This window comes from Sorex araneus, chromosome 4 (assembly GCF_027595985.1).
Source record: "Sorex araneus isolate mSorAra2 chromosome 4, mSorAra2.pri, whole genome shotgun sequence".
NCBI classification, from domain to species: Eukaryota; Metazoa; Chordata; class Mammalia; order Eulipotyphla; family Soricidae; genus Sorex; species Sorex araneus.
The window spans coordinates 6,109,531-6,137,041 of record NC_073305.1 but is presented as its reverse complement, the minus strand read 5'-3'; the positions used below and the strand labels follow the sequence as shown (position 1 = coordinate 6,137,041).

The 27,511-nt window shown below is 62.9% G+C and overlaps 1 protein-coding gene across 1 annotated transcript; it reads right to left on the bottom strand.

Moving 5' to 3' along the window:
• Window positions 1–358: 358 nt before the first annotated feature.
• LMCD1 (LIM and cysteine rich domains 1) lies at window positions 359–27,511 on the bottom strand. The gene is made up of 6 exons (XM_055135905.1): window positions 27,325–27,511; window positions 10,421–10,509; window positions 7,647–7,902; window positions 4,899–5,237; window positions 878–1,093; window positions 359–795 (listed from the first exon to the last, which is right to left on the bottom strand). Exons 1-6 carry the CDS (start codon window positions 27,364–27,366, stop codon window positions 637–639), a joined length of 1,101 nt encoding a protein of 366 aa, XP_054991880.1. The 5' UTR covers window positions 27,367–27,511; the 3' UTR covers window positions 359–636.

The window sequence follows — 27,511 nt, the reverse complement described above, 5'->3', positions numbered from 1 at the left end:
CCCCCGTGTTTCCCTGGCGGGTCAGCTGTCGCCTGGAGGGGTGGGCTCAGCTGAGTGGGCTCAAAGGCTTCAGTGTGGGGGTCAGGGCGTGTGTTTTAGGGGGACCTGGGCCGGGGGAGCCTGCGGCCCCTCAGGCTGGCCCTCCCAGGAGTCTGATGAGACGCGGCAGCTGGGGGGGAGGGGGTCCGGCCGGTCCCAGCCAGGCCCTGGGCTCCACCCACCGGCCCCCGCTCCTGGGGCCTGGCCCCCCCTTTCAGAGGACTCCCCAGAACATTCCAGCGCCCGTCTCCCGGGACGGGAGGAGGGACTCTGGCTGCTGGGAACCGGCAGGGCGGGGCACAGGGACAGGAGACCAGGGGCCGGGACTCCCGGTGGCCTTTATTGCTGCCTCATGGGCACAGACGCTTCCTTCGGACATTCTGGTCTCACCCCGGAGGCTGGGGCGGGGGTCCGGGTCGGTGGGGGTGGGCGCGCCACCCAGGCACAGGGGACGGCAGGGCCACCCGGGGGCACTCGAACCCGGATGCAGAAACTTGGCCTTGAGTCCCGAAGCCTCCGCTGCTGCCGCCGCCGGCCGTGGGCTGGCGTCCCGCGGCCCCTGACCCTCGAGGCGGCTGGCGGGGCCGCGCGGGTCCCTCAGGAGCGCGGGGACTTGCTGCAGGTGGGACACAGGAGCCGCCCGTGGGAGACTATGTAGGCCCGGCCGCCCAGGGGCTGCTCGCACGCCTCGCACAGGAAGTGCTCCCGGTGCCAGGCCAGGTCCTCCACGCGCTGGAAATCCTCCGAGAAGATGATCTGGGGGCAGAGGAGGCGCGTGAGGCCCGGGAGAGGCCCGGGCCTCGGTTTCCCCGAGTCGCCCCCGCCCCCGCCCCCTTACCTCGTCGCAGCCCGAGCAGCGCGGCCGCAGGCTCTGGCAGTAGTGCCGGCCGCACCAGGGCGCCCCGTCCTTCCAGAAGTAGATGAGGTCCACCAGCGGCTCGGAGCACTGCACGCACACGAAGCAGGCGGGGTGCCACTGCTTGCCGTAGCCCGCCCGGTCCGCGTACACCACGGGGCTGTCGGCGGGTGCCGCCCCCTTGCACAGCTCGCAGATCTGGGGAGGGGCCGACACAGAGGCTCAGACCGGAGACCCCCGAAGCCTTGTCCGACCCCGCCTGCATAAGGTGGGGGGAGGCCGAGAGCCGGGCCGGCTGATGGTGTGCTGAGCACTGGAGGAAGAGCATGCAAGCCGGGTCCTTCGTGAGGACTGTGCGGTCATGGGGAAGTGGCTACTGACCAGTCCTCCTCACTGTGTTAAGTCCGTGGAGATGTCGCAAGAGCCAACGGCCGCGGGGGGTAAGGAACGCCAGCGTTTATTAGTGAACGTAGAGCCGTGCGGGGCGGGGGCAGGGCCGTCGTCCAGGGGTCAGGGCACTGGCTTTGCGTGGGGCCAACCAAGGTTTGATCCCCGGCGCCCCATACTGTCCTCCAGCCCCCCGGGAGTGAGCCCCGAGCACCGCTGGGCGTGGACCCCCAACCCAGTTAAATCACGAGATAAATACGAGTAGAGCTGCTTCCCCCAACACACTCTATGGCAGAGGATGGGGGCTCTGGGGTGCACCCTCCACTCCTTTTTGTGCCCCCAACCCACCACCCACCTTTGCTCGCCTAGTTTGCTTGCAGGGGAGCCGGCCCTGCAGAGCTGAGGAGGCAGGAGGAGGGGCGTTGAGCAGCCCTGCGGGACCCCCAGGTGCCGCCCACCCGGCCCTTCTCTCCTGGAGGGGCAACTCGGAGCCTGTCAGCCCAGCCCAGGCGGGCACGGGGCAAACATGCAACAATGTATTTATAAACAGCGCAAACATGCAACAATGTATTTATAAACAGTCTCCCTTGCCCTCTTATGGCCAGGAGGCGCGTCTGGGGGAGGGGGCTCCTGACCTCCGTCCTTCCCTTCCCTTTGGCCCCTTCCCTCCTGTCCACCCTGCCCGGCCCCGGGGCCGCCGAGGCCAGGAGTGGACCTCGCCCTGCTGTGGCCAGTGGGTGCCCAGCCACTCCAGCAAACGCAGGGCCATGGGGCAGCACGGAAAAGTATTTATGGAACCCGAAGCGGGGTAAAGGGAATTTTCTACGGAAAGAAAAAAGAAAAACAACCTCCTCATGTAGTTAACCGGCTCGGCCTTGGAGAGAGGCAGTAACCATGGCGACCGGGGCCAGTGCGGGCTGTCTGTCCTCACACTGGCTCGGTCTCTGCCTCTCCTCTCCTCCTCCAGCTCAGAGGGGCTCCCCGGCGGGGGCTGGGGGGGGTTCTTGCATCTCCATTGGTGCTGAAACTGCCACCTGGGGGCACACGTGCCAGATGAGGCCCGGTGCCCACGGAGGTGCCACCAGCTGCCTCAGGGAGGGGGGGGCACGGCTCCAAGTTTCCACGCAACAGGCGGCTCCAGCCCTCCGTGGCCTGGGAGGACGGGCCCCACGCTGTGGTCTGGGGCCTCCCCCCTCCTGCCCCCTGCAGGCCCTTATGAGCTGGGAAGCGGGTGGGTGATGGGGTCCGCACAGGCGAGTCCCCTCCCTCCCTTCCCCTCCAGGTCTGGGGTGCGGGGTCGGGGGACTCCTGGGCAGGAGAGAGAGACTCTGCCTCTGCCTCTCCGTGCACAGGAGGCGGGGAGTGGGGAGAGGCCTGTTTGGTCCCCGGCACTTGGCCACCTTCCCGGACCAATGCTGGGCACTGCGGGGCCTCCTCCAGCAGGGGGCGCTGTGCACAGACTCCTGCCTAGGGCCCTGAGAAGGGGCGTCCCTGCAAGGGCGCTGAGTCCTGAGCATCTTCATCTGCCCCCAGGGCCTCCTGACGCTGCCCTCACCCCCACCCCATCTAGGTACCTCAGGGGATGGCCAAGTGCTCCCAGACCAGTGCTCGGGGCTCACCAGGGAGCCCAGCACAGGCTTCCTTCCTGGCTGCAGCCCCAGGGCACCCCCGTGTCGCTCGGGGCGGGACCCTGGGGCTCAGGGGTCCGGAGGCTGCGTCAGGCCTGGGGCTCCTCGCTGTCCACCCCAAGTAGAGGCCAGAGCCAGGCCGGCCGCGGACACCCCAGGATAGCTCTGAGCCCTGCACGCAGGACGGGTAGGATCCGGGGATCCCCCTGAAGCGACTCGCACAGAAGCCTCTGACCACCCGGGCTGTGCCCCTCTGTGAGGCTCAGCCTTGTTCCCACATTCATTCATTCATTCATTCATTCATTCATTCATTCATTCACTCATTCACCAGCCTCAAAAGTCTTGGCCTCCTCCATTTGTCTGTATCACCAGAAGGACAAGCAAGAGAGTGACCCCACCGACTGGGCACCTGCGTGGACTCGGGGCAGGGGGTATCACGGGGGTGCTCTTCCCCGGCACCCGCTTTCTGGGCCCCTCCCCGAGCTCCCCCACGAGCCACCGCCGCCGCCTTTGACCCACTTCCGGCGGTCCAGCTATGCGGGCTGAGTCGGGACACAGCTCTGCACCCCGTCCGCGTCCCCGGGGGACCGGCCCTGCTGCCTGGTCACTCGGCTCCCGGCGGCTGCCTCCCCGGCTCGGCATGACTGGCATCCGGAGCCGGGGCAGGGGGGCGGGGAGACGGGCCCCTGGGCCCTTTCACCCGGTCACCGTCCAGCCAGGCCGGGGAGCCAGAAGCCCCACGGCCCAGCCCTGAAGCGGACGGGGACACCCCAAGGGGCCGTGGGGACGGGGGCAGGGCCAGGCCGCGTGGACGGAGGACCACGGCAGTGCTCAGAGGGGGCTGTGCTGGGGACACCCACTATGCCAGGAGCCGAGGGGTGGGACGACCGTCTCAGAGTGTCCCCTGGAAGCAGCGGCTGGTGGGACGGGGTGGGGCAGCGCAGGGCACCCCCGTGGCCCCGGCTCCCGCTGGCCCCTTCCTTCCCGTGCAGCCAAGGGGCGGCCAGCGCCCGTTTTCTCTCTGCGTTTCCCCCAGCAGTGCCGGGAGCCCCCCAGCACGTCACCCACGGGCCCCGGGAGGAACCTCAGAGCTGGGTCACCCCAGAGCCTCCAGGACCGAGTCCTGAGTGTCACCCTCGGGTGGGGCCGAGCCTTGCCTGTTTGGCTACCTCAGGCTATCGGGGCCTGAGGGCTATCGGATGGGGGGGGTGTGGACGCCCCAGGACGCTGCCCCCTGACCACACAGCACGCCGGCTTCCTGGGCCTCGGGGCTGGTTCCCACATGCTCAGTCTGTGGCCCACAGGCCTGCCCTCGAGGCCGCACGCGAGTCCCTGTCCCCGGGCCCAGTCTGTGACCCTGCACCGGGCAGGGGCCTTCAGGGGAAGTAGCTGGTGCTTCTCTAAGGAACAGTGTCGGGTGGGAGGAAATGACGGCCACCTGGGGCAACGTCAGGGAGGCGGGGGCAGGTGTGCGTGGGGCCGTGTGTGCGGGAATGAGGCAGGGGTGCACGCGGGCACACAGCAGAGGGCAGGAGGGGTGCAGTCGGCTGCATGCGGGAGCGAGCGCAGGTGTGCAGGGAGACACACAGGGGGCCGTGCAGGGGCCCGGGGGGAGGGAAGGGGTGTGTGTGTGTGTGTGTGTGTGTGTGTGTGTGTGTGTGTGTGTGTGTGTGTGTGTGAGTCAGGGATGCCCACAGGTGTCTGTGCAGCTGAGGTATGGGTGCAGGTGTGCCTGCAGGTGTGTGTCTAGTGGAGGGACGCCCACAGGTGTGTGTCTAGCGGAGGGACACCCACAGGTGTGTGTCTAGCAGAGGCACGCCCGCAGGTGTCTGTGCAGCTGTGGTATGGACGCAGGTGTGCCTGCAGGTGTGTGTCTAGCGGAGGCACACCCACAGGCATCTGTGGTAAGGACGCAGGTGCCTGCAGCGTGTCTCAGCAAAGGGGGTACTCAGCCTCCCCAGGGGCCGTGCGGCCGTGCGGTGACTTACATACTCCACTTCCTTGGCCGGGTCCCCGATGCTGCCGTTGGTGGTGGGGGCCTCGGCCTCGGTGGCCTCCGGCTTGCCACCCTGCGCCTTCCCGTCGTCCTTGGGCAGGCCGCCCTGGCCGGGCAGGGCCACCTCGCCCACGCCGAGGGCCTCGCTCTTGTACTGCTGGACGAATTCTTCCATCAGCTTCCGCTCGCCCTCGGCGAGTCCCAGGCAGCGCGCGGGGCTCTGGTCGTAGACGGGCAGCTGGTGCAGGAGCTGGCGGCGGCGGTAACAGGCCCCCTCGGTGCCTGTCACTGGCTGCCTCTCCTTCGGGATGAGCTCCATGTACTGCAGGCCCTGGAGGGGGCGGGCGCCGTGATCCCGGGGCCCGAGAGGCCCCAGAGAGCCCCTCACCTCACCCCTGCGGCTTCGCAGAACCCACAATCCTCAAGGCGGGGGGGGGGACCTCTGGCTGGACCCCGAGTCAGCCGGTCGCCCCAGCTGCAGCCCCCGCGGGCTGGAGGATGAGGGTCCCTTCGTTTCCGTCCAGGGGACCGTCTGTGCTCGGATTCTCCTTGTAAGAAAATGTCCCTGTAGCTCTGACCTAGTGGGTCTTTTGTGTTTGCTCTTTGGGTCCCGCCCGCCACTGGTGCTCAGGGCTGACTCCTGGCCCTGCACTCGGGAATCACTCCTGGAGGTGCCGGGGGACCCTACGGGGTGTCGGGGATTGAACTCAGGGTGGCGGTGTGCACGGCAGACGCCCTCCCCGCGGTGCTGTCGCTCCAGCCCCCTAGTTGGTCTTACAGTTGTGTAATGTCTCCATGGGCCTCGGGTGTTTCCCGGTTTATTAACGTGAGTCATGAAAGGCTTCATGGGACCAGCCGGGCAGGGTCATCCCCTCAGCTACTGGCCCACCAGCAGGACCCTCGCCCGGAGGGGGGGGGCCTGGGGGACACAGTGGCTCTGTCTGCCTGTGGCAGCTGAGTGGCGATCCCCAAGGCATGGTCCTGAGTCCTCTTGGAGGTGCCTGGTTGGAAGAGGGGGGTTGGGGGGGACCAGTGGGAGCTCGGCATCCCCACACTGCACCAGGATCTGGACAAGAATCTTCCGGAACAGGGATGGGCAGCTCAGTCCTGGACTGGGGGCCACAGGCGGAAAGGTGGACTTTGGACACTCGGCACGTCCACGCCCCCCCCCACCCCTCCTCGCCACAGGAGACGGTCTGGGAGTGGGCACTCTGGAGGGGGCGGGTTTCTGGGGTCCTAGCTCCGCCTCCCCGGCCTCTGTATAAGACCCAGGCGTGCCAACCCTGTGGGCCTCAGTTTCCTTCTCTGCCAAGCCTCGGGTGGGCTGTGGGCTTCCTGCACCACGGCCTCGTGAAGCTTGCGGGTGGGGGCAGGCTGTGGGACGCTCAGGGAAGGTTTCTCCTGCCGCTGTCCCCCCGTACCCACTGGGGCAGTGTGCCATCGGGGTGGGGGGTCTGGATGCCTCGCTTCACCCACCTGGGCACTGACCAGCCCCCTGGGTCCATCTGAGGCTCCAGAGCAAGGTCCAGTGAGTCCCAAAAGGGATGTCCTCTCCTGTCCCCCTGGCCAGCCCTCGGGGAGGAGGCCGGCCCCGGGCCCCGGCCCTGCTGTGGGAACCAGCCGGGGAGCAGGGGGGGTCACCTCTCTGCGCCCCGGTTTCTCTACTGAGGAGGGTCAGGAGAGAAACTCCCTGGGGCAGAGGGGAAGTTGGTGAGCGCCCCCTGCCCGCCCCGCCTGGCACCCGGGTGTAGCTGATGAGCTGACACCCTCGGCTGAGGCGACACTCGTCCCAGTTCGACAGGAAGCTCGGTGCGATCTCGGGGCCGGCAAGGCGGGAGAGGCTGTGCCCGGGGGTTGGGGCAGCCCGAGCGCCCTGCCGGGGTCTGGCCGGAGCGCGGGGGTCCACAGCCGGAGCTGCTCTTCTACCAGCCGCCCGCTTTCACCCACGTCTCCGACACTCACCTGACTGCTCGCCCGGACCCACAGCCCTGCCCGGACCCTCCCCCTGTGTGCCCGGCCTGCTGCTGCGGGCGCCCTCGCTGGGGCTGGCGTCTGCCCCTCCCTCTGGCGAAGGGCACCGAGCCCGCCTCTGACTCTGTGCACGGGGCAGTCCTGGCGGACACGCTCCGCTTTAGGACCAGAGCTCAGCAGGCCCAAGGGTCAGTTTCCCCCATCAGAAGGTCCCGACTTCTCAGAGAGCAACATCGCCCTGGGCAGACAAACCGCCCTGTGGCACCAGCCAATCGGAGTAGGGGGTCTGGGCGGCGGTGCCCGGCCGAGCAGAGAGGGCCGAGGGAGTGGAGTCCCTGGACGGACAGGGACCAGAGTTGGAAACACAGTGTCAGTTCCTAGAAAAATGCTGTGACGTCACCAAACCTTATATAAGCTGCTCAGAATTCAGAGTCGGGGGCCTTGTCAAGACTCCACTGCGTTGGACGACACTCGGACCCTATCTAGCTCGCGCTAGCAATAAAGGGGCCTTGCATTTACATCCTCGCGTCTGGTCTGGTCTGTGTGAGTGAACACAGGACTCAACAGCAGTGAGTGGGTCCTGGGCCGAGCGGGCGAGGCGTTTGCTCCACACCAGTTGGACCCGGTTTGCTCCCTGGCCCCCGAGAGGGTCTCCCGAGCACCCCAGGAGGGGTCCCCCAGCACTGCCAGGCGTGTGTCTCCCTGAAGCACAAACAACCCCCCCAGTGGACACCCCGAAGGCGCTCTAGGCTGGCAGAAGGGCGCTCACCAGCTTCTGGGTGACGCCGGGCGGGGCCCACTCGTAGGTGATGGTGTTGAACGTGGGGTCCTTGCCGGTGGCGATGGGGTTGGTCATGATCATGCGGTTCCTCTTGTAGATGCGGAGCCCGTCTCCGCCCTTCACCCGCGCCGTGAGCGACGCGTACTTGGAGCCGGCCAGCAGGCCGCCGATCTTGCAGTCGTCCTCCAGGTCGGAGGTGAGGCAGTGCTCCTCCTGGCTGCACTTACAGGACCTGCACATCTTCCTGGGGCGGGGGGAGGGGGAGTGAGGGCGTCTGTCTGCAGGTCTGGGCCGGACTCGGGCACTCGGGGCGGGGTCCGAGCAGCCTCGGGAGACCCCTCGGGTTTTCCCCTCAGTGCCCGGCCTCTGGCCCCAGGAAAGAGTGTCCAGTCCCCGTCCACCCCCGCCCCCGCCCCTGCTCCCCAGGCTCTGGCTCCTGAAGTGCTGGAGCAGTGGTTTAACAGCCGCCCTGGGCCGTCCCCTGCCCCTGTGTCTCTGGACTCATCAGAACGTGCTCATGGCCCTGCAAACACCAACATTTGCCACCGACACCCAGGCTGCCCTCCCCACAGCGTCAGCCATGACTAAACAGGTTTGCGGCCCCGTGTGAGTTAGGAACAGCGTTTCCCTGGGTCAGGCCTGTGGGTCCTGGCCAGAGAGAGTGACCGCTGGGGAGGTCTTGTCCTCTGGCTGCGGGCGGGGGGGATGCCCTGCTCTGGCCGGGCACATATGCTCTCGGCCACTCTGGTGCTGGTGGGTGCGGCTTAGAAACCCAGAATGCCTGAGAATGGATGAGTTGTTAAAGAAACGCTGGTATATCTACACAATGGAATACTATGCAGCTGTTAGAAAAGATGCAATAATAAAATTTGCTTGCGAGTGGATAGACATGGAGAGTATCATGCTAAATGCAATGAGTCAGAGAGAGAGGGACAGACATAGAATGGCCGCACTCATCTGTGGAGTATACAGTAACCTAATAGGAGACTAACACCTAAGGAGAGTAGAGGTGAGGGTCAGGAGGAAGTCAGTCTCGTGTGCTGGGGGAGAAGGCAGCTGGGACAGAGGAGAAACCACTAAATCCATGCTGCCTGGAGGCTTGCTCGGGGTGGGAGATGCTGAAAGTAGACTATGGGCCACACATGATGGCTGCTTGGTACCTGTATTGCAAGCCATAGCACCCAGAAGGAGAGAGAGAGTGAGGGAGTGTGCCTGCCACAGAGGCAGCAGGTGGGCAGGGGTGGGGGGGGTGGGAGGGAAACTGGAAACAGTGGTGGTGGAGAATGGGCACTGGTGGAGGGATGGGTGCTCGATCACTGTGTGGCTGAAACATAGTCTGTGTAAGTCTGTGACTGTACCTCATGCTGATTCACTAAGAAAAAGAGAAAGAGAGAAAGAAAGAAAGAAAGAAAGAAAGAAAGAAAGAAAGAAAGAAAGAAAGAAAGAAAGAAAGAAATAACAAAAGAAAGAAAGAAAGGAAGGAAGAAAGAAAGAAAGAAAGAGAAAGAAAGAAAGGAAGGAAGAGAAAAAGAAAGAAAGAGAGAAAGAAAGAAAGAAAGGAAAGAAAGAGAAAGAGAGAAAGAAAGAGAAAGAAGAAAAGAAAGAGAGAAAGAAAGAAAGAAGGAAAGAGAGAAAGAGAGAAAGAGAGAAAGAAAGAAAGGAAGGAAGAAAGAAAGAAAGAAAGAAAGAGAGAGAGAGAGAAATCCTGAAACTGGCGGTGCTGAGCCTGTGGCCTGCGGCGGGCGGCTGGGGCAGGAGGGCGGCCTGTGGCCTTAACGGAAGCAAGGCCCATGGGACCCCCCTCGGTGTCCATGGCCACAGGTCTGGGTCCGAGCTGGGCGCCGGCCCCTCAGGGCAGCTGGACTCTCCACTGGGGGTGGACACGCTTCGTCCCTTACCGCTGCGGCTGTCTGCAAGCTCGGAGGGGCTCGCCCGGGGGGGGGGGGTCAGCCGGGGTCTCCCCGGGCAGGGGGCTGTGGAGGTGGGTGCGGCTGGCAGGAGGGGAGAGGCCGGGGATGCCACACGTGCCCCGAAGCCCCGTGACTTTTCTGAAACAAGTTTCTTTATGATGGTTTACGATCCAGCAAACGTCCGATTTGAGCGCCCGTGTCCTGTGTCTGTCTGCTCGGGGTGGGGGGGGGGGGCATAAACAGCAGGGGAGGGGGTGTGCAGGGAGAGCTGAGCCCGTCTTGCCACGGAGAGGACGTGGGTGCGTGGGCGGCCAGCGCTGTGTGCAGCCCTGGGTTCGAATCCTGCGTGTTTCCCTGCTAGGAGCGCGGGCTCCCAGCACCCCGTGTGGGGTTGCTTCCACACTGACCCTGCACAGGGACAGCTCAGCGTGGGGCTCCCCGAGGGGGTGACACTGCCTGCGGGGGTGCTGGGGTGGACAGGGGGGCGCAGCGGAACCCCGGGGCACCAGCGGGGGTGTTCTCTGGTGGTTAGCGGGGTGTGAGTGATCTTTCCTTTCTGGAAGTGGGGATGAACCGGGGCAGACTGGGGGCCCGTGAGAACTCCCGGGTGCTGGGGTGAGGGGTCCCGCGGCTGGTGGGGGTCTCTGCGCTCTCACCCTGGGGCATGCTGAGCTCGGAGCCCACGGGCGTCGGGGCCCGGGGCAGCCACGGCGTGTCCATGCGAGCGAGCCTGCAGCCCCCCCCCCATCCCCCCCCCCCCCCCGTCAGCCCTGGCGGCTGCCCAGCAGGGGCCCGGGAAGGTCAGCCAAGACACCCGGCAGGGCGGCGGCGGCGGCCTCGGCTGCCAGTTACCTCCAGGAGTGCGGCTCGAAGCCCAGGCACGTCCCCCTGCACCTCAGGCAGGGCGCTCCTCTCGCCGGCGGCTGCTGGCCCAGGGACATCTGGAAGGGACACAGAGAAGAGGCGTTTCCCTCCGCAACACTTGGACGGGGCCTGGGGCGCTCGGAGGCTCGGCCCGGGGCAGCGGGACCCAGGCCGAGGGGTGGAGGAAGCCCCTTGGCGTGCATCGGGAAGGGGGACTGCCGGGCGCGGGGACCGCGGTGATGGGGGGCACGGGGACGCACACACACAGCCCCTCTGGTCCTGGGCTCGCCACCCGCAGCCACTGTTGCCCTTGTCACCCGTGCCTGAGGCTGGCTGGGGTCACGCTGCCAGACCTTAGTGTCGTGGCCTCGCTCTGGGCGGCTTTCCGGAAGGTGCTAACAGCGGCGCAATGTTTACGAGCCAGAAGCTTCTGTTTCGTCCTATGGTACTTCTCAGTGAGTTTGTTTAAATAAATTCAACAAGTCACAGTCACTGTCACTGTCACTGTCATCCCATTGCTCGTCGATTTTGCTCGAGCGGGCACCAGTAACGTCTCCATGGTGAGGCTTGTTGTGACTGTTTCTGGCATATCGAATATGCCACGGGGAGCTTGCCAGGCTCTGCCGTGCGGGTGGGATACTCTCGGTAGCTTGCTGGGCTCTCCAAGAGGAACGGAGGAATCGAACCTGGGTCGACTGTGTGCAAGGCGAACACCCTACCCGCAGTGCTATTGCTCCAGCCCAAATTCGACAAATGTGAAAAAAAAATAAATAAAAAAGAATGTTCACATTCCTTCACTCGGTCTCCCTAAAACCAGCAGTTTCTCCCCAGACTCTTCCTGGTCACCAGCTCCCACCCGTGGGGGCCAGCCTCTGCCCTCCACACACCCCCGCCTTGGTGGCGGTCACCAGCCTCTGCCCTCCACACACCCCCGCCTTGGTGGCGGTCACCAGCGCCCAGGCGGGTCCGACCTTGATGCTTCCCAAGGTGGGTACCCCAGCAGCACAGGGGCCCGACCCCCCTGGCTCTCCGTGTGCAGACCCCCTTGCCTGCCCCCGGCCTCCCAGGGATGGGTGGACCCCTCGAGTCTGAGGAGCACGGCCGCACCCCGTCTGCTGGAGTGGCATGCGGGGAAGTCAGCAGAGGGTGAGGCTGGAAGCTCAGGGAAAGCGGATCCACTCGGGGCCGTGAGAGCAGGAACTGGGACCCAGCCAGGGCGCCTGACCCCCAGAAGGCCCTTCGAGTGGTCTCTGCACCCCCTGCTCCAGACGCTTGCCCAAGCGTGGGCTTACGGCGTGCTGCCATGGGTGGAGGTGGAGGGCGGGCAGCCGTCTCCAGCCTGCGGGACCCCCACCCCCCCGCCTCCCAGAGTTGGTGCTCATGGCGCAGAGTACACGGCGGGTGGGGCCTGTCCTCGGTTCCAACTCTCCTGTATGTCACCGTCACCTGCGGGTCCCTGCGGCAGACACACGGCAGATGCTCCCGGCTCCCCCCGGCTCAGCTGAGCCCCCAGCCCCCCGCCTCCGAACCACGCTCGGCCAGGTGAGTCTGCCCTGCCAGAGGGATGTGTCAGCCACTTCTGCCCCTCTGCCCGGCCTCTCATGCCCAGGACAGTGACCACTGGCCCTCCAGAAGGCCCTTCCACCCCCCCATCCCCCCCTCCCGCTAACCATTGTTCTCACCGGCCTCCAACCCTGCACAGACTCTGCTAGGCCTCAGGTCAGGTGGTCTTCCCCAGGGCCCAGGTGAGGGCTGAGGGGTCCTGCTGGACTCCCCCCCCCCCGCCCCCAGGCCCCACTGTCGGTGCATGCCACGGGAAACTCTGGTTTCCTTCCTGTGTGATGCTCTGTGGGGCGGGCTTCTGGTTCCTGCCCGGAAACACCGTCCCTCTCCCCCACCTTCCCGGCTTAGAAGCTGGTGGCTGGGGGCCCGGGAGGTCCAGAGCCGCCTGCTGGAGAGGAGGAGGGGGAGGAGGAGGAGGAGGAGGAGGAGAAGGAGGAGGAGGAGGAGGGGGAGGAGGAGGAGGAGGAGGAGGAGGAGGAGGAGGAGGAGGAGGAGGAGGAGGAGGAGCAGCAGCAGCAGCAGCAGCAGCGCCCCCTGCTGCTTCCAGGGACAGGGAGGGCCGGGTCGGCCCCTCAGAGCCCAGCCCCTGGGCTCCCCTCCCCTCCTCCCTGTTGGAGAATGTCTCCCTTTGCTTTTTGAGGCTGTCCAGCCCCGAACTGACAAAGAGGGGTGAGACCCATTGCCTGCGTTCCCCAGGGCCCGGCCACAGGGGTGCAGGCGTCCCCCTGAGGTGTCCTGCTTGGCACCGCTGGGGGCCCTTGGGGGCAGGCGGCAGGTTCCAAACATGCACTGAAGATCTCTCCCCTCCCCGCTCCTGCCCCCTGCCCCCGCCAAGGGGCCGGGGCTGCTTGGAAAGAGGGTCATGAGACCAGACAGTGGGGGTCCGTGTGGGCTGGGGGTGGAGCTGGCGGGGGCAAGGGGGCAGCCAGCCTGCGGGGCCCTTGGCCAAGCCGGCCAGGGACTCTGGGTACAGCCCATTCCCCGCTGACCAGCCCCTGTGGCCTGCGCACAGACCCGGCTCAGAGGCGGCCCAAGTGTCCAGAGAAACTGGCTCTTTGGGGGCCTGGCAGCTGGAATAAAGAAGACGGTGGTGGGCGGAGGGTCCTCCTGATGCTTCCCCGCCTCTGGGGTCCCCCGAGCTGGGCACTGTGCAAGCGCATCTAAAGCACGGCCCTGTCCTGTTTGTTGTGCCAGAGGTTTGGGGGGTGCTTGCCAGAGTTGTTCTCTCTCTCTCTCTCTCTCTCTCTCTCTCTCTCTCTCTCTCTCTCTCTCTCTCTCTCTCTCCCTCCCTCCCTCTCTCCCTCCCTCTCCCCCTCTCCCTGCCTCTCTCTCCCTCTCCTTCCCTCTCCCCCTTCCCTACCTCCCCTCCCCCTCCGTCCCCACCCCTCCCCCTCCCCCTTTCTGCGGAAGGAGCATCAAGGCCAGAAGTTTGAGTCAGAAGTTACCCAAGCGCAGAATCTTGCCGGGCTCTTTACTGAGCCTGGGGGAGGAGGCTGAGCACCTAGGCCCTGGCCCCGCCTCTGAGCGAGAGCAAACTGCGGGTGTGTCCAGGCTGGGGGCCTCAGGCTCACCCCAGCCCCCTTCACACTCCGCGTTCTTGGTTCTTTGCTTCTGCGGCAGTGCAGAGCTGTCCCCCGCGGGCGGGCTGACGGCACCAGGCCGCGGGCACCCCGGATTCTGAGCGCTCCCCTGCTTTCTGCAGCCGTCCTGCAACTTGGGGTGTGTGTGGGGGGCATGGGGTTGGGGGGTACCTGGGTTTCCCCTGCAGCTCTGCTGATCTCCACAGACAGAGGCCCTTTTCTGGGGCGGACTGGGGAAGGGGAGTGAGCTCGCCTGTGGACCGGGAGTTTTCCATCCTGCCTCTCCGCATCTTAACCACCGAGCAGCTGAGCACTGCAGAGGCGAGGCTGGGAGAGCGTGAAAGCGTTCCTTATGCCAGGGGCTCCCCTGGGAACCTCAGGCCTGGGCCCCAGGTGAAGCTGTAGGGAAACACACACACACACACACACACACACACACACACACACACACACACACACACACCCTTCAGTCAACACTGCTGTGGGCTGGCTGGTAAGAAAGCCCTGTGTTCTGTCTGCCGCGCTGCTCTGAGCCGCGGCTCTCTGACTGGAGACAAGCCTCCTTCTCACACACACTCTCATTCCTCTGCTTCCTCAGGCTCCTAAAACCAACATCAAACAGACCTTCAACTCCTTCCCTGCTCCCGCCTTCCCCTCCCTGGTGTGCTGGCTGTACATAAGGCGGGGTGGGATTCTGCACCTAGGGGACTGGACCCGAGGGAATGAGGGTTGTTAGAAGGAAAGGCCACGGGGCAGAGGGTGCGGTGAGCAGGGCACTAGCTAACCTGGGCTCCATCCCGGCACCCCACAGGGTCTCTGAGCACAGATCCAGGATTAAGCCCTGAGCCCTGCTGGGTGCGGCCCCCAAACAACCACAACCACAACCACCACCACCACCACAACAGCAACAACAACAACAACAACAACAAGAAAGAAAGGCCCTCGAGGAGTATTCGGGTCAGGCTACGTCCAGGCCCAGCTGTGGGAAGGGTCGGCAGCGCATGGCCATTCGCTTAGGCAACAAGCCGCTCCAAGCCCCACGCCCGACTTCCTCTGCCACTGGACGCAGTGTGAAGTCAGAGCTACGGGGGCAGAGTCACCTCCCGGGAAGGGGTGGCTGAGGACGTTAGAGTGATCCCGGAAGAGGCTCCAGGACAGGGATGCGGTTCTGGGCACCTCCGGGCTGGGCCCTGTGCTTAGACCACTGCTCGCTCCCTCGCCTCAACAAACTCCTATGGGTCCTTCAGGAACCCGTCCTAGAAAACCCCGTTTCTTGGGCCTCTTGTAGCACATTCCCAGACTATGTGTCTCTAGTTGTGTCTGTAACTCACGGTCAGTCTTTCCTGCCTCACAGGAGTCCTGTGTCTGGGAAGGGCTCCGGGAGCCAGAGGGTGCGGAAATTGGGGACAGTCGGAGATGGGGCACTGGGGACCCCCCAGGGTCCTGCTCCCCGCGGCCTTGTCCTCGAAACCATCTCCCGCTCCCTCTGCTTGGTGTCCCCGCATGCACCCGGCTGCTTCTCTCCCACACTGTCGAGTGTGAGGGACCCTCTGCCTTGAGGCGGCCCTTGGTGAGAGCCGGGAGCCTGAGACTTGGGCCTCGGCCGGGCGCCTTCCGGGGGGCTCCGCCCTGCTGCCAGGGCAGGGGTCCGTGAGGGTGACAGCACCGAGCCTCCGGCGGCCACATTCCCCCTGACATGCACGGTGGGGGAAAGGCCCGGGGACACGGCTCAGACCGCTGAGGCTGAAAGGGACCAGCACACGGTCCTGGAGCAACTGAACTAGCAGGTGGCCTGCGAGTGTGGACCTGGGGGGTCCCTGGTCCCCGGGTGTTAGGTCACAGGACACAGATGGGGGCTGCTTGAAGAATCCCCTCTCCCCAGTCCGGCTCTCATCCGTGGCCACCCGCTTTACCTGCAGCCCCTGGGCAGCTCTGCCTGTCTACACCCGCAGGGGGCCTTGGTGGGGGACGAGGACAAAACCACGCAGGCGCTCTGGCGCTGGGGTTCTGCGGGGCTAAAGGGACGCAGAAGGTCACGCCCACCCAGCGGCCACACCCGCACAGACCACGCCCACACGGAGGCCACACCCACAGTGCTCAACCACAGGCCACGCCCATCTCGCAGATATGCCCACACAAGGCCACACCCTACACAGAGACCACGCCCACTCCCAGCCCCTCCACAGGCCGCATCCATAGACCACGCCCCCTCAAGCCACGCCCACAACCACCCAGAGGGACCCACAGGCGCGACAGCAGGTGAGCGGGTTCGTGGGCGCAGATGGAGTTGCCAGCTGCTGGTTTGGGGACAGGACACGATTCAGGCTTGGCCCATACGCTGCCCTACCGTGACCCGCTCTCAAGTTTAAAGGAGGGTCAGGAAACGGGACCGGACCCCCAGACTCGCCTCTCCCGCGCCTCACCTTTTTGTTTCCGACCTCACATCCTTCCCAAAGGATGCCAACCGGGCTCCACTCCCCCGGGACAGATTTGATCTTGGTCCCCGACAGGGGTTCAGTGGAGGGTGTCAGCAGAGGCAAAACTTCTCACTTCCTCTTCCACGTCTGTCTGGTACCGGCCCCACTCCTGCCCTCTCTCCCAGTCTTTTGGCCACACCCGGAGGTGCTCAGGGCTTAGTGCTGGCTCTTTGCTCGGACATCACTCCTGGCAGTGGTGCTGGGGATCAGACCAAAGTCAGCTGCAGGCAAGCCCTACCCAAATGCCCTACCCACTGTGCCATCTCTCTGGCCCTCTCCTCCTCTTTGTCTCTTCCATTTTCTATCGGTGCTGGAAGGTGAAGTTTGCACACGGCAAAAACTCCCCTATCTCAGAATCCACTCGGTTCTGTGTGACTAGCACAGGGCACCCAGACAGTTCAGAGCAGGTCCCTTGCCCCAGAAAGGTCCCCAGGCTCCTCCCCAGTCACTGACACCCTGTTCTGGAGTGGACACGGAGGCTCTGCCTCTGAGTAGCCCATCAAGGTGACGACCTGGCCAGCATGTTCATAAGCTGCCGATCAATGTTGTATACATCAGCAGACATTGTTCCTGCCAAGTGCTTTCCTGCTGTAGGATTATGTTTATTCTCTTAAGGATGCAGATCTGAATTACTTCCAGCTTGATGATTATTTCTTTTTAAAAGGCTCCAAGGGGGCAGGAGCTACAGCCAGTGGGTTAAGCACGTTCCTTGCACGTGGCTGACCTGGGTTTGATCCCCGACACCCCTTCTGGTCCTCAGAGCACCAGCGGGACTGATTCCTGAGAGCAGAGCCAGGAGTAACCCCTGAGCATTGCCAGGTGTGGCTCCAAAACAAACAAGAAAAGCCTCCAAAGATTCCTGTCCAAGAGCTTCGGGGTCCGGTATGCTCTTTTCTCGCAGCCGACCGACTGGGGGTCACAGAAGGAGGCCGTGGGTCAATACATTTGTTCTTACGGGCGGCTCGAGTTTCCCGGTTTGGTCCAACTCCCAACGCTCCCCGTGGCACTCCAGGGCAAATCTCATCCCTCCGAGACCCTGTACTGTGGGATTTAATCCTCTCTGTGCCAGTGCCCGCCCCTGCCCGAGTGCGCTTCCACTGGGCATTTCTCAGAGCGGCAGTGCCCGGAACTCCCTCCCCGAGCCTCTCAGATATCCCTTGCCGTGTTCCCGCTCACGCCTGGACTCGGGTGAAACGAGCCGGCTGTTCAAACGCGGCTTCTCCTCGCTTTCACTTTCTTCCATGGAACTGAAAGCGAGTTGACCCGGTGGCCGGCTTTCCCACCGCCCTCGATGCATTCCCTCTAGATGGGCAAGGAGCCAGGCCCCGGGCCGAGAGATCCTCTTACCGAATCCCACGTCCCAGTGAGCTCGGCGACTTGGCAAAGAGATTTGTCTCTGAACTAGCAGAACAGTGTTTCAAGGGCTGGAGGGAGAGCACCGTGGGTAGGGTGACGGCCTTGCCTGTGGCCGACCCCGATCTGATCCCTGGTACTGCACACGGGCCCCCGAGCCCCACCGGGAGTGAGCCCTCGGCACAGAGTCGGGAGTCAGCCCTGAGCACGGCCAGATGTGGTCCGACTCCCCCCACCTCCCCCTTCCCCACCGACGCAATCTCTCTCTCACTGTTTCCCTTCCCTCCTGGGCTGTCGGAGCCCACGCCCCGCACCGTCTCACAGGCTCGACCCCGTGTCTGGGGCAAAACGGGCCTTCGACACAGGCTGGGAGCCTTTTGTGCTTTCCTGCTGCCAGCATCCTTCTCCCTCGACATGCCTTGCCAGACTCTCCCGCGAATCACGGTCGTGTCAGAGAGAGGAGGCCTTGTCCGCCGGGAGGGTGGAGGCGGGGTGTGCCTGCGCGTGTCTCGTGGTGGAAGCCACAGGACGGGGTTGGCCTGGCGGCGGCAATCCAGGGAAGAGTTGCCAGCCTGTCTACACCCGCAGAGGGGCTTAGGGAGCCAGACTGGGTCCCCGGCACCGGGACACCATGGGCATGGTGCTCTGTGGGGGTGCAGGGGCGTCTCGATGGAGGTGCCACCCTCCACCTGCTCGCTCTTACCTGCGGCCAACCCAGGTTCGGTCCCCGGCACCCCACATGGTCCCTTGAGCACTGTCAAGACTGATCCCCGAGTTCAGAGCCAGGAGTAAACCCTGACCCCTGCCTGCCGGTGTGGACTCCAAAACCAAACCCAAACACCGTAAGTCCCGGCCTGCAGGCAGTGAGCATGCTGGCGCTCGATGCTGTGCCACCAGGTGCCTGCAGGGGGCACGGCCACGGCCACGTGTGTCTCTCCGCCCTGCTCTGCCGGCCCATGGGTTTTGGCGGAGAGCCTGAAGACGTTCTCGGATGAGGATGTGCAAATGCGCCTGAGGCAGGCGTGGACTTCTGTCTAGCTCAATGGTAAGCCCCAGAGTAGACGTCAAGGAGGGTGGAGGCCGGACAGCGGGCTTGGACGGGCCGGCCTGTGACCAGCTTCTAGCAGCGCCTTTATCACTCAGGAGTCAGCGACTCAGCACCCAGCACCTGCCCAGCAGGGCTCAGCACTTCCTCTTTGCTGCCCCCTGCCTGGGGCCCAGGACTCCTGCTGACCCCTTGCTGGCTACACTGGTTTTTCCTTCTCTGGCATCACCAGCCACTGGATTCTTTCTTCTGTTCGGTTTTGGGCCACGTCTCGTGCGCAGCCCAGGGCTGACTCCTGGCTCTGTGCTCAGGGATCACTCCCGGTGCTCTGATGCGCTGTCAGGATGAACTAGAGCCGGCAGCATGCGAGGCCAGCGCTTTCACCCCCACGCTCCCTCTCCAGCAGCCTCTGGACTATCGCTGCTTCCCCGCTTCCCAGTTCAGTCCCTGCCGTGCCAGAGCCGCAAAACATCCACTTTTGTACAAAACAACCTCACGGCCAGACGACGTTCCTTATTACTTGTTGCCACACCCAGCGGTGCTCAGGGCGGACTCCTGGCTCTGTGCTCAGGGATCACTCCGGGCAGGCATCGGGAGATCACATGTGGTGCTGGGGATCGAACTCAGCAAGACCAGGGCCGTCCCCGCTGTCCTGTCTCTCTCCCAGGGCACCGTGGTTTTAGCCTTCACTGACCTGCTCTCTGCACGGCGAGGGCTCAGTCAGGTCTGACCTTCCCTGCTCGCCAACCACGGGGCTCAGGGCCAGCAGGTGAATGCGTGAGGCTCATTTTGTGACTTGTTGGAGGTCGTAAGAGCTGGATGTCACAACTGGGAGTTGTGTCCCCTGTGTCTGCTCAGGTCTCAATCCCCACCCCCCCAGGGATGCCTGTGTGTGTCTCCATGCACCTTTATGTGCAAATGTGTTTATTTCTACTTGCATGTGAGAATGGTCATGTATGTTAATGCCCAGGCAACAGTCTCCAATCATAAGGGGAGAAACTGAGGATTTCACTCAGGACCTCAGGACGGGGGTCCACCTGGGCCGGACGCTTGTTCACCCCCCCTCTGCCCCACCCTCCCAGCCCAGGTCAGTCACCTTGGTGGTCAGACTCATGAATCAGTCCCTGGAAATGCCACTGACTCATGCAGCCCAAATAGATGCTCTCGGCTGAAGGACGAGCCTCTTTTGGGGGCCTGAGTCAGCCCGGCCCCTCTCCCCGAGCTCCTGCCCTTTGGTGACCCTGACATCAACACCACCTGAGACTTGGGCCGCCTCCGAGGACAGGGACTGAGAACAGACAACTGGTCTACCGCCACGTCTGCCACTGGTCACAACAAGCCGGGATCCGAGAGCTGCCTGTCCCCACCCCCACCCCACCCCACCCCACCCCAGCTGCCTTCCACAAATTCCCTGGCCTCGATTCTCTTCACCCAGTGCCTGGGAAACGGGCAGCAGGTGGATGAGGACGTTCGTGCTCACTGCCCAGCTGTGACCTGCCTGGGCTGTGCAGAGGGACTCACAGAGAGGCAAAGAGAAGTGTGTGTGTGTGTGTGTGTGTGTGTGTGTGTGTGTGTGAGCATGCGTGTCTGTGTGCCTGTGTGCCTGTGTGCAAGGGGTCATGCACAAGGAGCCCCCCAAAGTTATTGCTTGACCTCTCCCCCGCATTCACGAGACACAGACCCCAGCAGACTCGATGACGAGGGGCGGTGGGGGAGCCCCCACTTGCTCAGGCCTCAGCTTGCATTTGGCTGTGTGATTCCTGGCACGGAGCAGAGGCTAGACAAACATTTGCTAAGCAGCAGTGAGTGACTCCTCCCTTGTCCCACAAGCAAGATGTCTGAGGCTTTTCTGGAACTGTCTGTATGCCCCGCACAGCTATGGCCAGTGACCATGTTGGGGTCCGGACGGGGTTCCCTTCTCAAACCATAACTATCCCTGCCTGCCCCCTGCAAGGTCCATTGCTGGAGGCTCTACAAATGCTGCAACAGAAGCAGTGAGGCCTGCGGGCGGTGACAGACGCGGGACGTAAACACGCGGGATACCACTCCGCTACGCCAAAGATGAAGTCCTCCGTCTACCGCTCGGCACTCCGCAGTGACAAGGGGCAAGACAAGGGCCGTGTGGCTCCACCCACGCGGCAGCCTCAGGATGGGACACTGATGGCAGGAGAATACAGTCACCCAGCGGACGGGTTTGGCAGAATCAAGGTGACCCCAGGGGAAGGGCGGGTCCGGGAGATGAAGTGGCTGAGGAATGTAAAACAGAGAAGTGGGTTTGCTTCTCAGAAGGTGAAAGGAAAACGGAAGCGCGGGCTCCGGAGGCGACCCCCATCCTTGCGGCCAGGGAGTGCTGAGGACAAGGTCCGAGTTCACCAACCAAGAGCTGGACCCTCAGGCTGGGCTCTGGAATCTACCTGCCCTGAGTGGCCCCTGCCTGCCTGTGCATTTTCGTGCAGGCAGCGGAGCCGGGGCCCACGGAGGGGCAGGGAGAGGGACCCTTGCCTGGGCACTGCTGGCTTGTTCTGGCCCCCCTGATGCTTCACACGTCAAATCTCAGCGGACTCGCTTTCTCGGCAGAGAGGATCAGCAGGAGCAGAGCCGCAGCTGTGGCACGCGGGGACCCATGCGACCCAGCTGGACGGCGCCCCTGGCCATGGCTGCGTGCTGCGTCCTTCGAACGGCTCCAGACCTCAAGCCCAATGCCAAGGTCACTGCCACACACTTGGCCTCTGGGGTCTGACGGGCAGGGGGCTGGCACGGCACCTGGGTGGCATGGCCATGGGGTCTGGGGACAGGATGGAGAAGTCCCTTTTCTCTGTTCTTTGGAGGTGCCTAGGTTTGTCATGTGACACAGGAGCGCACCCACCAACATGCACCGTGTCCTTCAAAAGTGACCCGCAGCCGACCCGGGGTTTCACTTCCCTGCTGTGTGTGTTCCTGGCCCGACTTCCTGTGTTACGGCAGCTCTGGGTCGGGCTGACCAGGTGCCACCAGAGTCTGTAAGCTACGAAACAAGAGAACCTGGAAGAAATGGATGAGTTCCAGGATGCCTGTAACCTCCCGTGGCTGAACCAAGGTGACTTAGGGTACCTCAACAGACCTATCCCCATGGAGGAAATGGAAACAATAATCAAGAGTCCTCCCCCAAACAAAAGCCCAGGTCCAGATGGATTCACTGGTGAATTCTTCCAAACCTTTAAAGAACACCTATGTTGCTTCTAATGAAAGTGAAAACATGTATTTTGGAAGCTGAGAAACCTGATTTTGCTTTTGTAAACTGTCCTCAGGTATTTCCGTCTGAAACCTCCACTGGTCTGACCATAGTGTAAATTGACCCAGGTGCGAACTGACCATGGTGTGAATTGACCCAGATGCGAACTGACCATCGTGTGAATTGACCCAGGTGCGAACTGACCATCGTATGAATTGACCCAGGTGCGAACTGACCATCGTGTGAATTGACCCAGGTGCGAACTGACCATCGTGTGAATTGATCCAGGTGTGAACTGACCATGGTGTGGATATATCCGGCTGTGAACTGACTCAAGTGTGGATTGATCCAGGTGTGAACTGACTCAGGTGTGAGGCAGGTACACCTCCCTGAAGTGTCAGGAGGTGAGGGGTGAGAATAATGCCAAGTGCCCCTTGCTCAGGAAATGGCTTTCCTGCTTCTCGCATCCCTTCCTCCTTCCTCCCCACGCCCCGGGTGCTGACAGAGGGGCCTTCCTGCAAGATCTGTGGGGGGAAGATCGCAACACGATCGATGCAAAACCAAACGTGCCCTTTCTGGGAAAAAGGGGGAAAGGTTTGCCGCTGGCAGGAGAGCACAGAGTGGGGTGCTGGCGTGGGGCGTCCCTGGGCTCTGGTGTGATGGGGAAAGGACGGCGATGTTTCCACGCCGGATACTCAGGCTGTGCTACCAGCAGTGGCTCTGCTCCTCACAGTGGGGCGGGGGACAGGGAGACCCCGCTTCTGTGACCCCTTCCTGGAAAAGCTTCATGGAGACCCTCCCAGGGGTCTGCCAGTCCTGGCCAAAGGCAGGAGCCCCAAGGAAGCCTGTGGCGAGTGTGGGCAAGTCTCAACGTCCAGGGACCCCGCTGGGAGTGGTGGGTGGCTGCCAGCCCCCCTGTCCGGCTAGGAATGCCGGGGGGAGAGGTCCCCTGAGGACCTCTGACAGTGACAGCTGTCTCTCCCTCTGGAGGACCAGCAAGGCTGGTGCTCTCTGGTGCTTCGGGCAGAAGAGGGGGTGAGGCGTCACTGCTCCCCAAAGCCTGCGGGTGGGGAAGGTCAGTGTGCGCAGAGGGAAGCCTGCTCTCACCCACGTGGTGAAGGGGCTGGTCCAGGGTCCCCCTGGCCCCGCTGACCCCTGCCATATCCCCTTCCTTCCATCCCTCCATCATGCCGCCCCCGAGAGTGGCGTGGTGGGGGTGTAGGATTCTGAGGTCTCAGGCTCAGCGGGCAGATTCGGACCCCACAGTCACACTCCTGGAAGGGGTGGGTAGGAGACCGTGGTCAGAGCCTCTCCTGGGGCCGTCGCTGCCCCCTCACGCCTTCTCCTTCCCTCCCCGTTGCCTGGGCCCGGCTGTGCCTCGCCTACTGGTCCCTTTCTCCCCGGACACCTTTGCTCAGCGAGTGTAGACAGACGTGGAGCCACAGGCTGTGCGGAGGGAACCGCCCCCTCACTGTCCAAACCAGCCCTGGGGCCAGGGGCTCTGATGGGGTCGCCTGTGCCCGCACTGGCACCCACCCTCCACAGGCCCCCAAGAATGGCTCCCACTGCTTTTATGGTGGGTGTCGGGGGTTTGGGGTGTGTGTGCTGCTCCTTTTGAGAACCAGGCTCCTGGGCCACGCTGCCCACACACCTGTGGGCGTGTCTTGGCCATGAGGTCCGGAAGTGACAGCTCAGTAATAGCGTTGGGAGGCCCAGGCGGCCAGCGCCAGGGCTCAGGACCTGTGTTGATGTTGGCTCGGGGGCCTGGGCCTCCTGCCAGCAGCTTTCCTCGTGCTACAGGAATTGGAGGTGAAAGCAGGAAGGGCCAAGGACCGGGGGGAGGTCGGCCCCGAGGGCTGATGGGGGCCGCGAGAAGGGAGACTCGGCAGGCGCGGGGCAGAGAGAGGACGGCGCGGACCAAGAATAACAACAGGAGTGCCACGGGACAGGGACACACAGACGCCCTGCCTCGCCTCCACACAGCACACACAGGCACACACACGCACAAATACACAGACACACACACAAACACACAGACACAAACACACAGACACACACACATGCGCAAGCGCACACACAGACACAAACACACAGACACAGACACAGACACACACACATATGCATACACAGATACAGACACAAACATAGACATACAAAGACACATAGACAAATACACAGACACAGACTCACACAGACACACATAGACACACATGCACAAGCGCACACAAACACAGACACAAACACACAGACACAAACACACAGACACAGACACACAGACACAGACTCACACATACGCACATATACACACAGACACACATGCACACACACAGACAGACACACACAGACATATACACAGAAACACACAGACACACATCAGCACAGTCACACATATACACACATGCACACATAGACACAGACATACATAGACATATAGACACACAGACACATAGACACACACACACAGACAGACATACACACACAGACACACAGACACTCAGCAGTGACCACACTCTTGCATCTCTCTTCCCATCTGAGTTCCTTACAAACGGCTCCCTGACCGCTGGGCGTCCAGTCTCCACTCCAGCTGGCCAGTCCCTTGGGAAGTGCCCCAGACCGAAGCCCACAAAGCCTGTCCCTTCATGCCCGGAGGGGCCCCGGGCTCTGGGCGGGCAGATGTGCCTCTCCTGGGCCAGCCTGATGGGGAATTGGAGCATGTCCAGGCCGAGCACTGCCCTGGGTCCAACCGGCCTTCAGCTGGGAGAGTCCCGGACACACGTCCCTCTGAAAGCCTCTGACAGTCCCCGCAGTCACACCCCCGCTCCAGGGACCAGTGTCCACACGGGCTGCTCATCAGTGGCCGCCCCGCAGCGGGGAGCCGTGTGCTCACTGCGGCTCTCACCGGCGGCACAGACGCCTGGGAAGGGCCGGTGAGTGTCTCCCCGCTCTGAAACGGGGGCACGGACCCGAAAGTTAACACACACAGCCACGAGCGGGTCGTGCTAGACTCTGGACCTGGATGTGAGGCCGGGCCCGTCCCAACACTCGCCTCCGTTCCTCGCCCTCGGCCTGCAGAGGCCACACTGGGGAAGGAGTGTCCGTTCACGACACCCGAGTCAGTGAGAGAAACGGCATTCGGTCTCCCAGGCCCTTTCCCCAAGGAATGTTGGTTTGGTTTCATCATTCTCAGGGAACTCTCTGTGCTAGGAAACCCTTCCCAGGGAGAAAAACAGGCGAAGCCAACCAGCGACCACAGGGGCCCGGCTAGGCACCGACAGCCCCCCGCCAGCTCTTCGTGGGACCCGCTGGGTGCGTCTCCATCTGTCTGCCATGGGCGAGCTGCCCTCCCTGACCCAGCTTGGGGATGTGACAGTCTCTCTTGAAAATCAGCTCTGAGGGGTCCCACACACCCACCGTTGGGGAAAGGGTTGGGGACACAGCGGGCAGGCCCTTCAGAAACAGTCCTCCCTTTGCAAAGTCCCTGACAGCCCAAAGATTCTGTGAAATGGTTTCAAAATGCCTAAGTGTGATGGTGCGTCCCAGAGCCAAAAGTTATAAATCCCTCACCGGTGCAGACTTACAAAGTAAATACGCAATAAAAAGCTTTTCAGCGCCGCTGCTGAGCGGGGAGCCTCCTCCCACCCTTCCCACCCTCCACTTTCTGAGATTCTTTGAGTCGGAGACTTGGTTGGGCTACAGAGTGCTGCTCTTCCTCCTGACCGTTCCAAGAGCTTCAAAAATACGAGCCGTTTCATCTCGACCCACCGCATTCTTTCTCTGAGCCGGTAATTGGATCTTAATGGGGGAAAAAATAAAACACCCTCTGCAGGCCAAGGAAGTTGGCACGAGTGGGTGACAGGGAGACCGTGTTCTGCCTCTAATCCAGATGATCGCACTCCCGTGCTGTGCAAGATGGGGGGAGAATTCCGGCCCCAACTTCCACCCCTCATCAATTACTCATTAGCCATCAACCCACTTGAAAGAAGTCCACCCAAAGGCACCTGACGTCCCCCAGGGTATAGGACTGAACCCTGTCCCACCAGCCTCTGACGACAACAGTCACTCTCACTGAATTTGGGGGAGGCAGCTCCGGGCATATGAATCTTTCAGGGCAACCAGTTAAAAACAGCAGGGCACACCATGTACAGAACGGGAAGGCCAGAGGAGCGGGCAGGGGAATGGTCAGCACGCAGGGAATGCGTGCGTGATGCTCAGAGGAAGCCGTGCTCTGTCCCAACAGAGATGGGCAGGACGGGCCTGGCCGCAGGAGTTCAGCGGGCCGTGGGGAGACGCCGGGGGTGGGGGGTGGAGGAGGCGCCCTGGGGCCTCCCTCCCAGGCAGGGCAGAAGTGAATCGGGATCTCACACCCGTCCTAAGTGCTCTGGGAATTCCATAGAAGGCGAGAGGGCTTGACTCTGCGAGGCTGGTGAATGCCTGGAGATGGGGAACATTCCAGAGAGATGTCTTGGGGAGCCTGACGGGCCACATTCAGAGGGGACCTCGGGACTGGGTGTGGGAGTCTGGGCCAGGCTGTCAACCAGACGCGTGTGGATGGCGTGTGCGCCCCCCAGGGGCTGGCGTGTGTCTGTGTTTGGATTCCGACAGTGACTTTCACTTGCTTCTGCCTCTTCCACGCCGCAGAATCAGACAAGCAGAGGTGAAAGGGTTTGACCCTGCAGGCCTGGTTCTTCGGTAAACAGAGTTTACAAGGGACGGTTCTGGGAGGTGACTGCCCAGTGGACCAGCTCTATGACCGCTGCTACGATGGAGATGGGGTGAGCCTCTCCCCCACCTGGGACCCAAGGAAGTTGAGGCTCAGAAAGAGCCCGGGACAAGGCCTTGAATGCCCCTGGCTGCCCTTCCATGCTTGCAGTTGCCTGCTGGAACCCACTCTCCGTGCACCGGGGCCTCAATTTCCCTGCGTGCTCTGCCGTCTCTGCTCTCTACCTGCTCACGTGTCCCCTGAGCCGCGGCCAGGAACCCTGTCCTCACTGCAGGCAGGTAAGTAAACAGTGGCGTGGGTGCAGCTGGAGCGGCCTCAGAAGTTCCACCATGACCTTCTGGGCGCTGGGCCAGCCCTTCTTGAAGGGGAAATGCAGACCCCAGGGGCAAAAGCCAGCTCAGCGTGCAGGACCTGCCAGGCTAACGAAAGAAACTCTCTCTCTGTCTTGCTCTGTGTGTGTGTGTGTGTGTGTGTGTGTGTGTGTGTAAACAGCGAAAGGGGAGACTCGAAGTTCACACTTCATGCTCCCCCACCTTCCCTTCGGTGAAGGAGGCAGGAACGGCGGGGTTTCCCCAACCCCCAGGATGCCAATAGACAGGAGTGGTACCCTAATTCCCTAATTCGGTTGTAGTTAGCATCGCCTAATTAGATTGTCATGCGCATCACCAAAGAAGAACTTCACACCGGGGCTCTGCAAAGCGGACGGACGCGGCTGCTGGGGGCCGGTGTGTGTGTGTGTGTGTGTGTGTGTGTGTGTGTGTGTGTGTGTGTGTGTGTGTGTGTGTGTGTGTGTGCCTGCCAGCTCCAGCACGGAGTCCCCACGCTTTTCTGTGCGGTCACGATTGCCCCTCATCGCTTCTACACACACACGCTTGTGCCGACGCCTGGGACAGGGAGCGGGGAAAGACAGTCTGGGCGCAGCAACGCGCAGCGCGGGGCTCACCTTTTGGATTCCCGGGTTGAGGTCCTTGGCCACCTTTGCCATCCTCTTTGCTGCTGGAGACACAGCGCCTGGCTTCTCTGGCAGAGGCCCGCGGGCGTGCAGGGGGGACCTCGGCGGCGGCGGCGGCGGCGGGGCAGGGGCGCTCAATGGGCAGGTTCGAGCCAGCCCGCGGTGCGCTCTGGGCTGC

Coding starts and splice junctions, on each gene's coding strand:
- LMCD1 (XM_055135905.1), bottom strand. CDS start 27,366: ATGGCAAAGGTGGCCAAGGACCTCAACCCGGGAATCCAAAAG. Junction 7,903..10,420: donor TTCGAGCCGCACTCCTGGAG/GTAACTGGCAGC, acceptor CCCCCGCCCCAG/GAAGATGTGCAGGTCCTGTA. Junction 5,238..7,646: donor CCGGCGTCACCCAGAAGCTG/GTGAGCGCCCTT, acceptor CGCCCCCTCCAG/GGCCTGCAGTACATGGAGCT.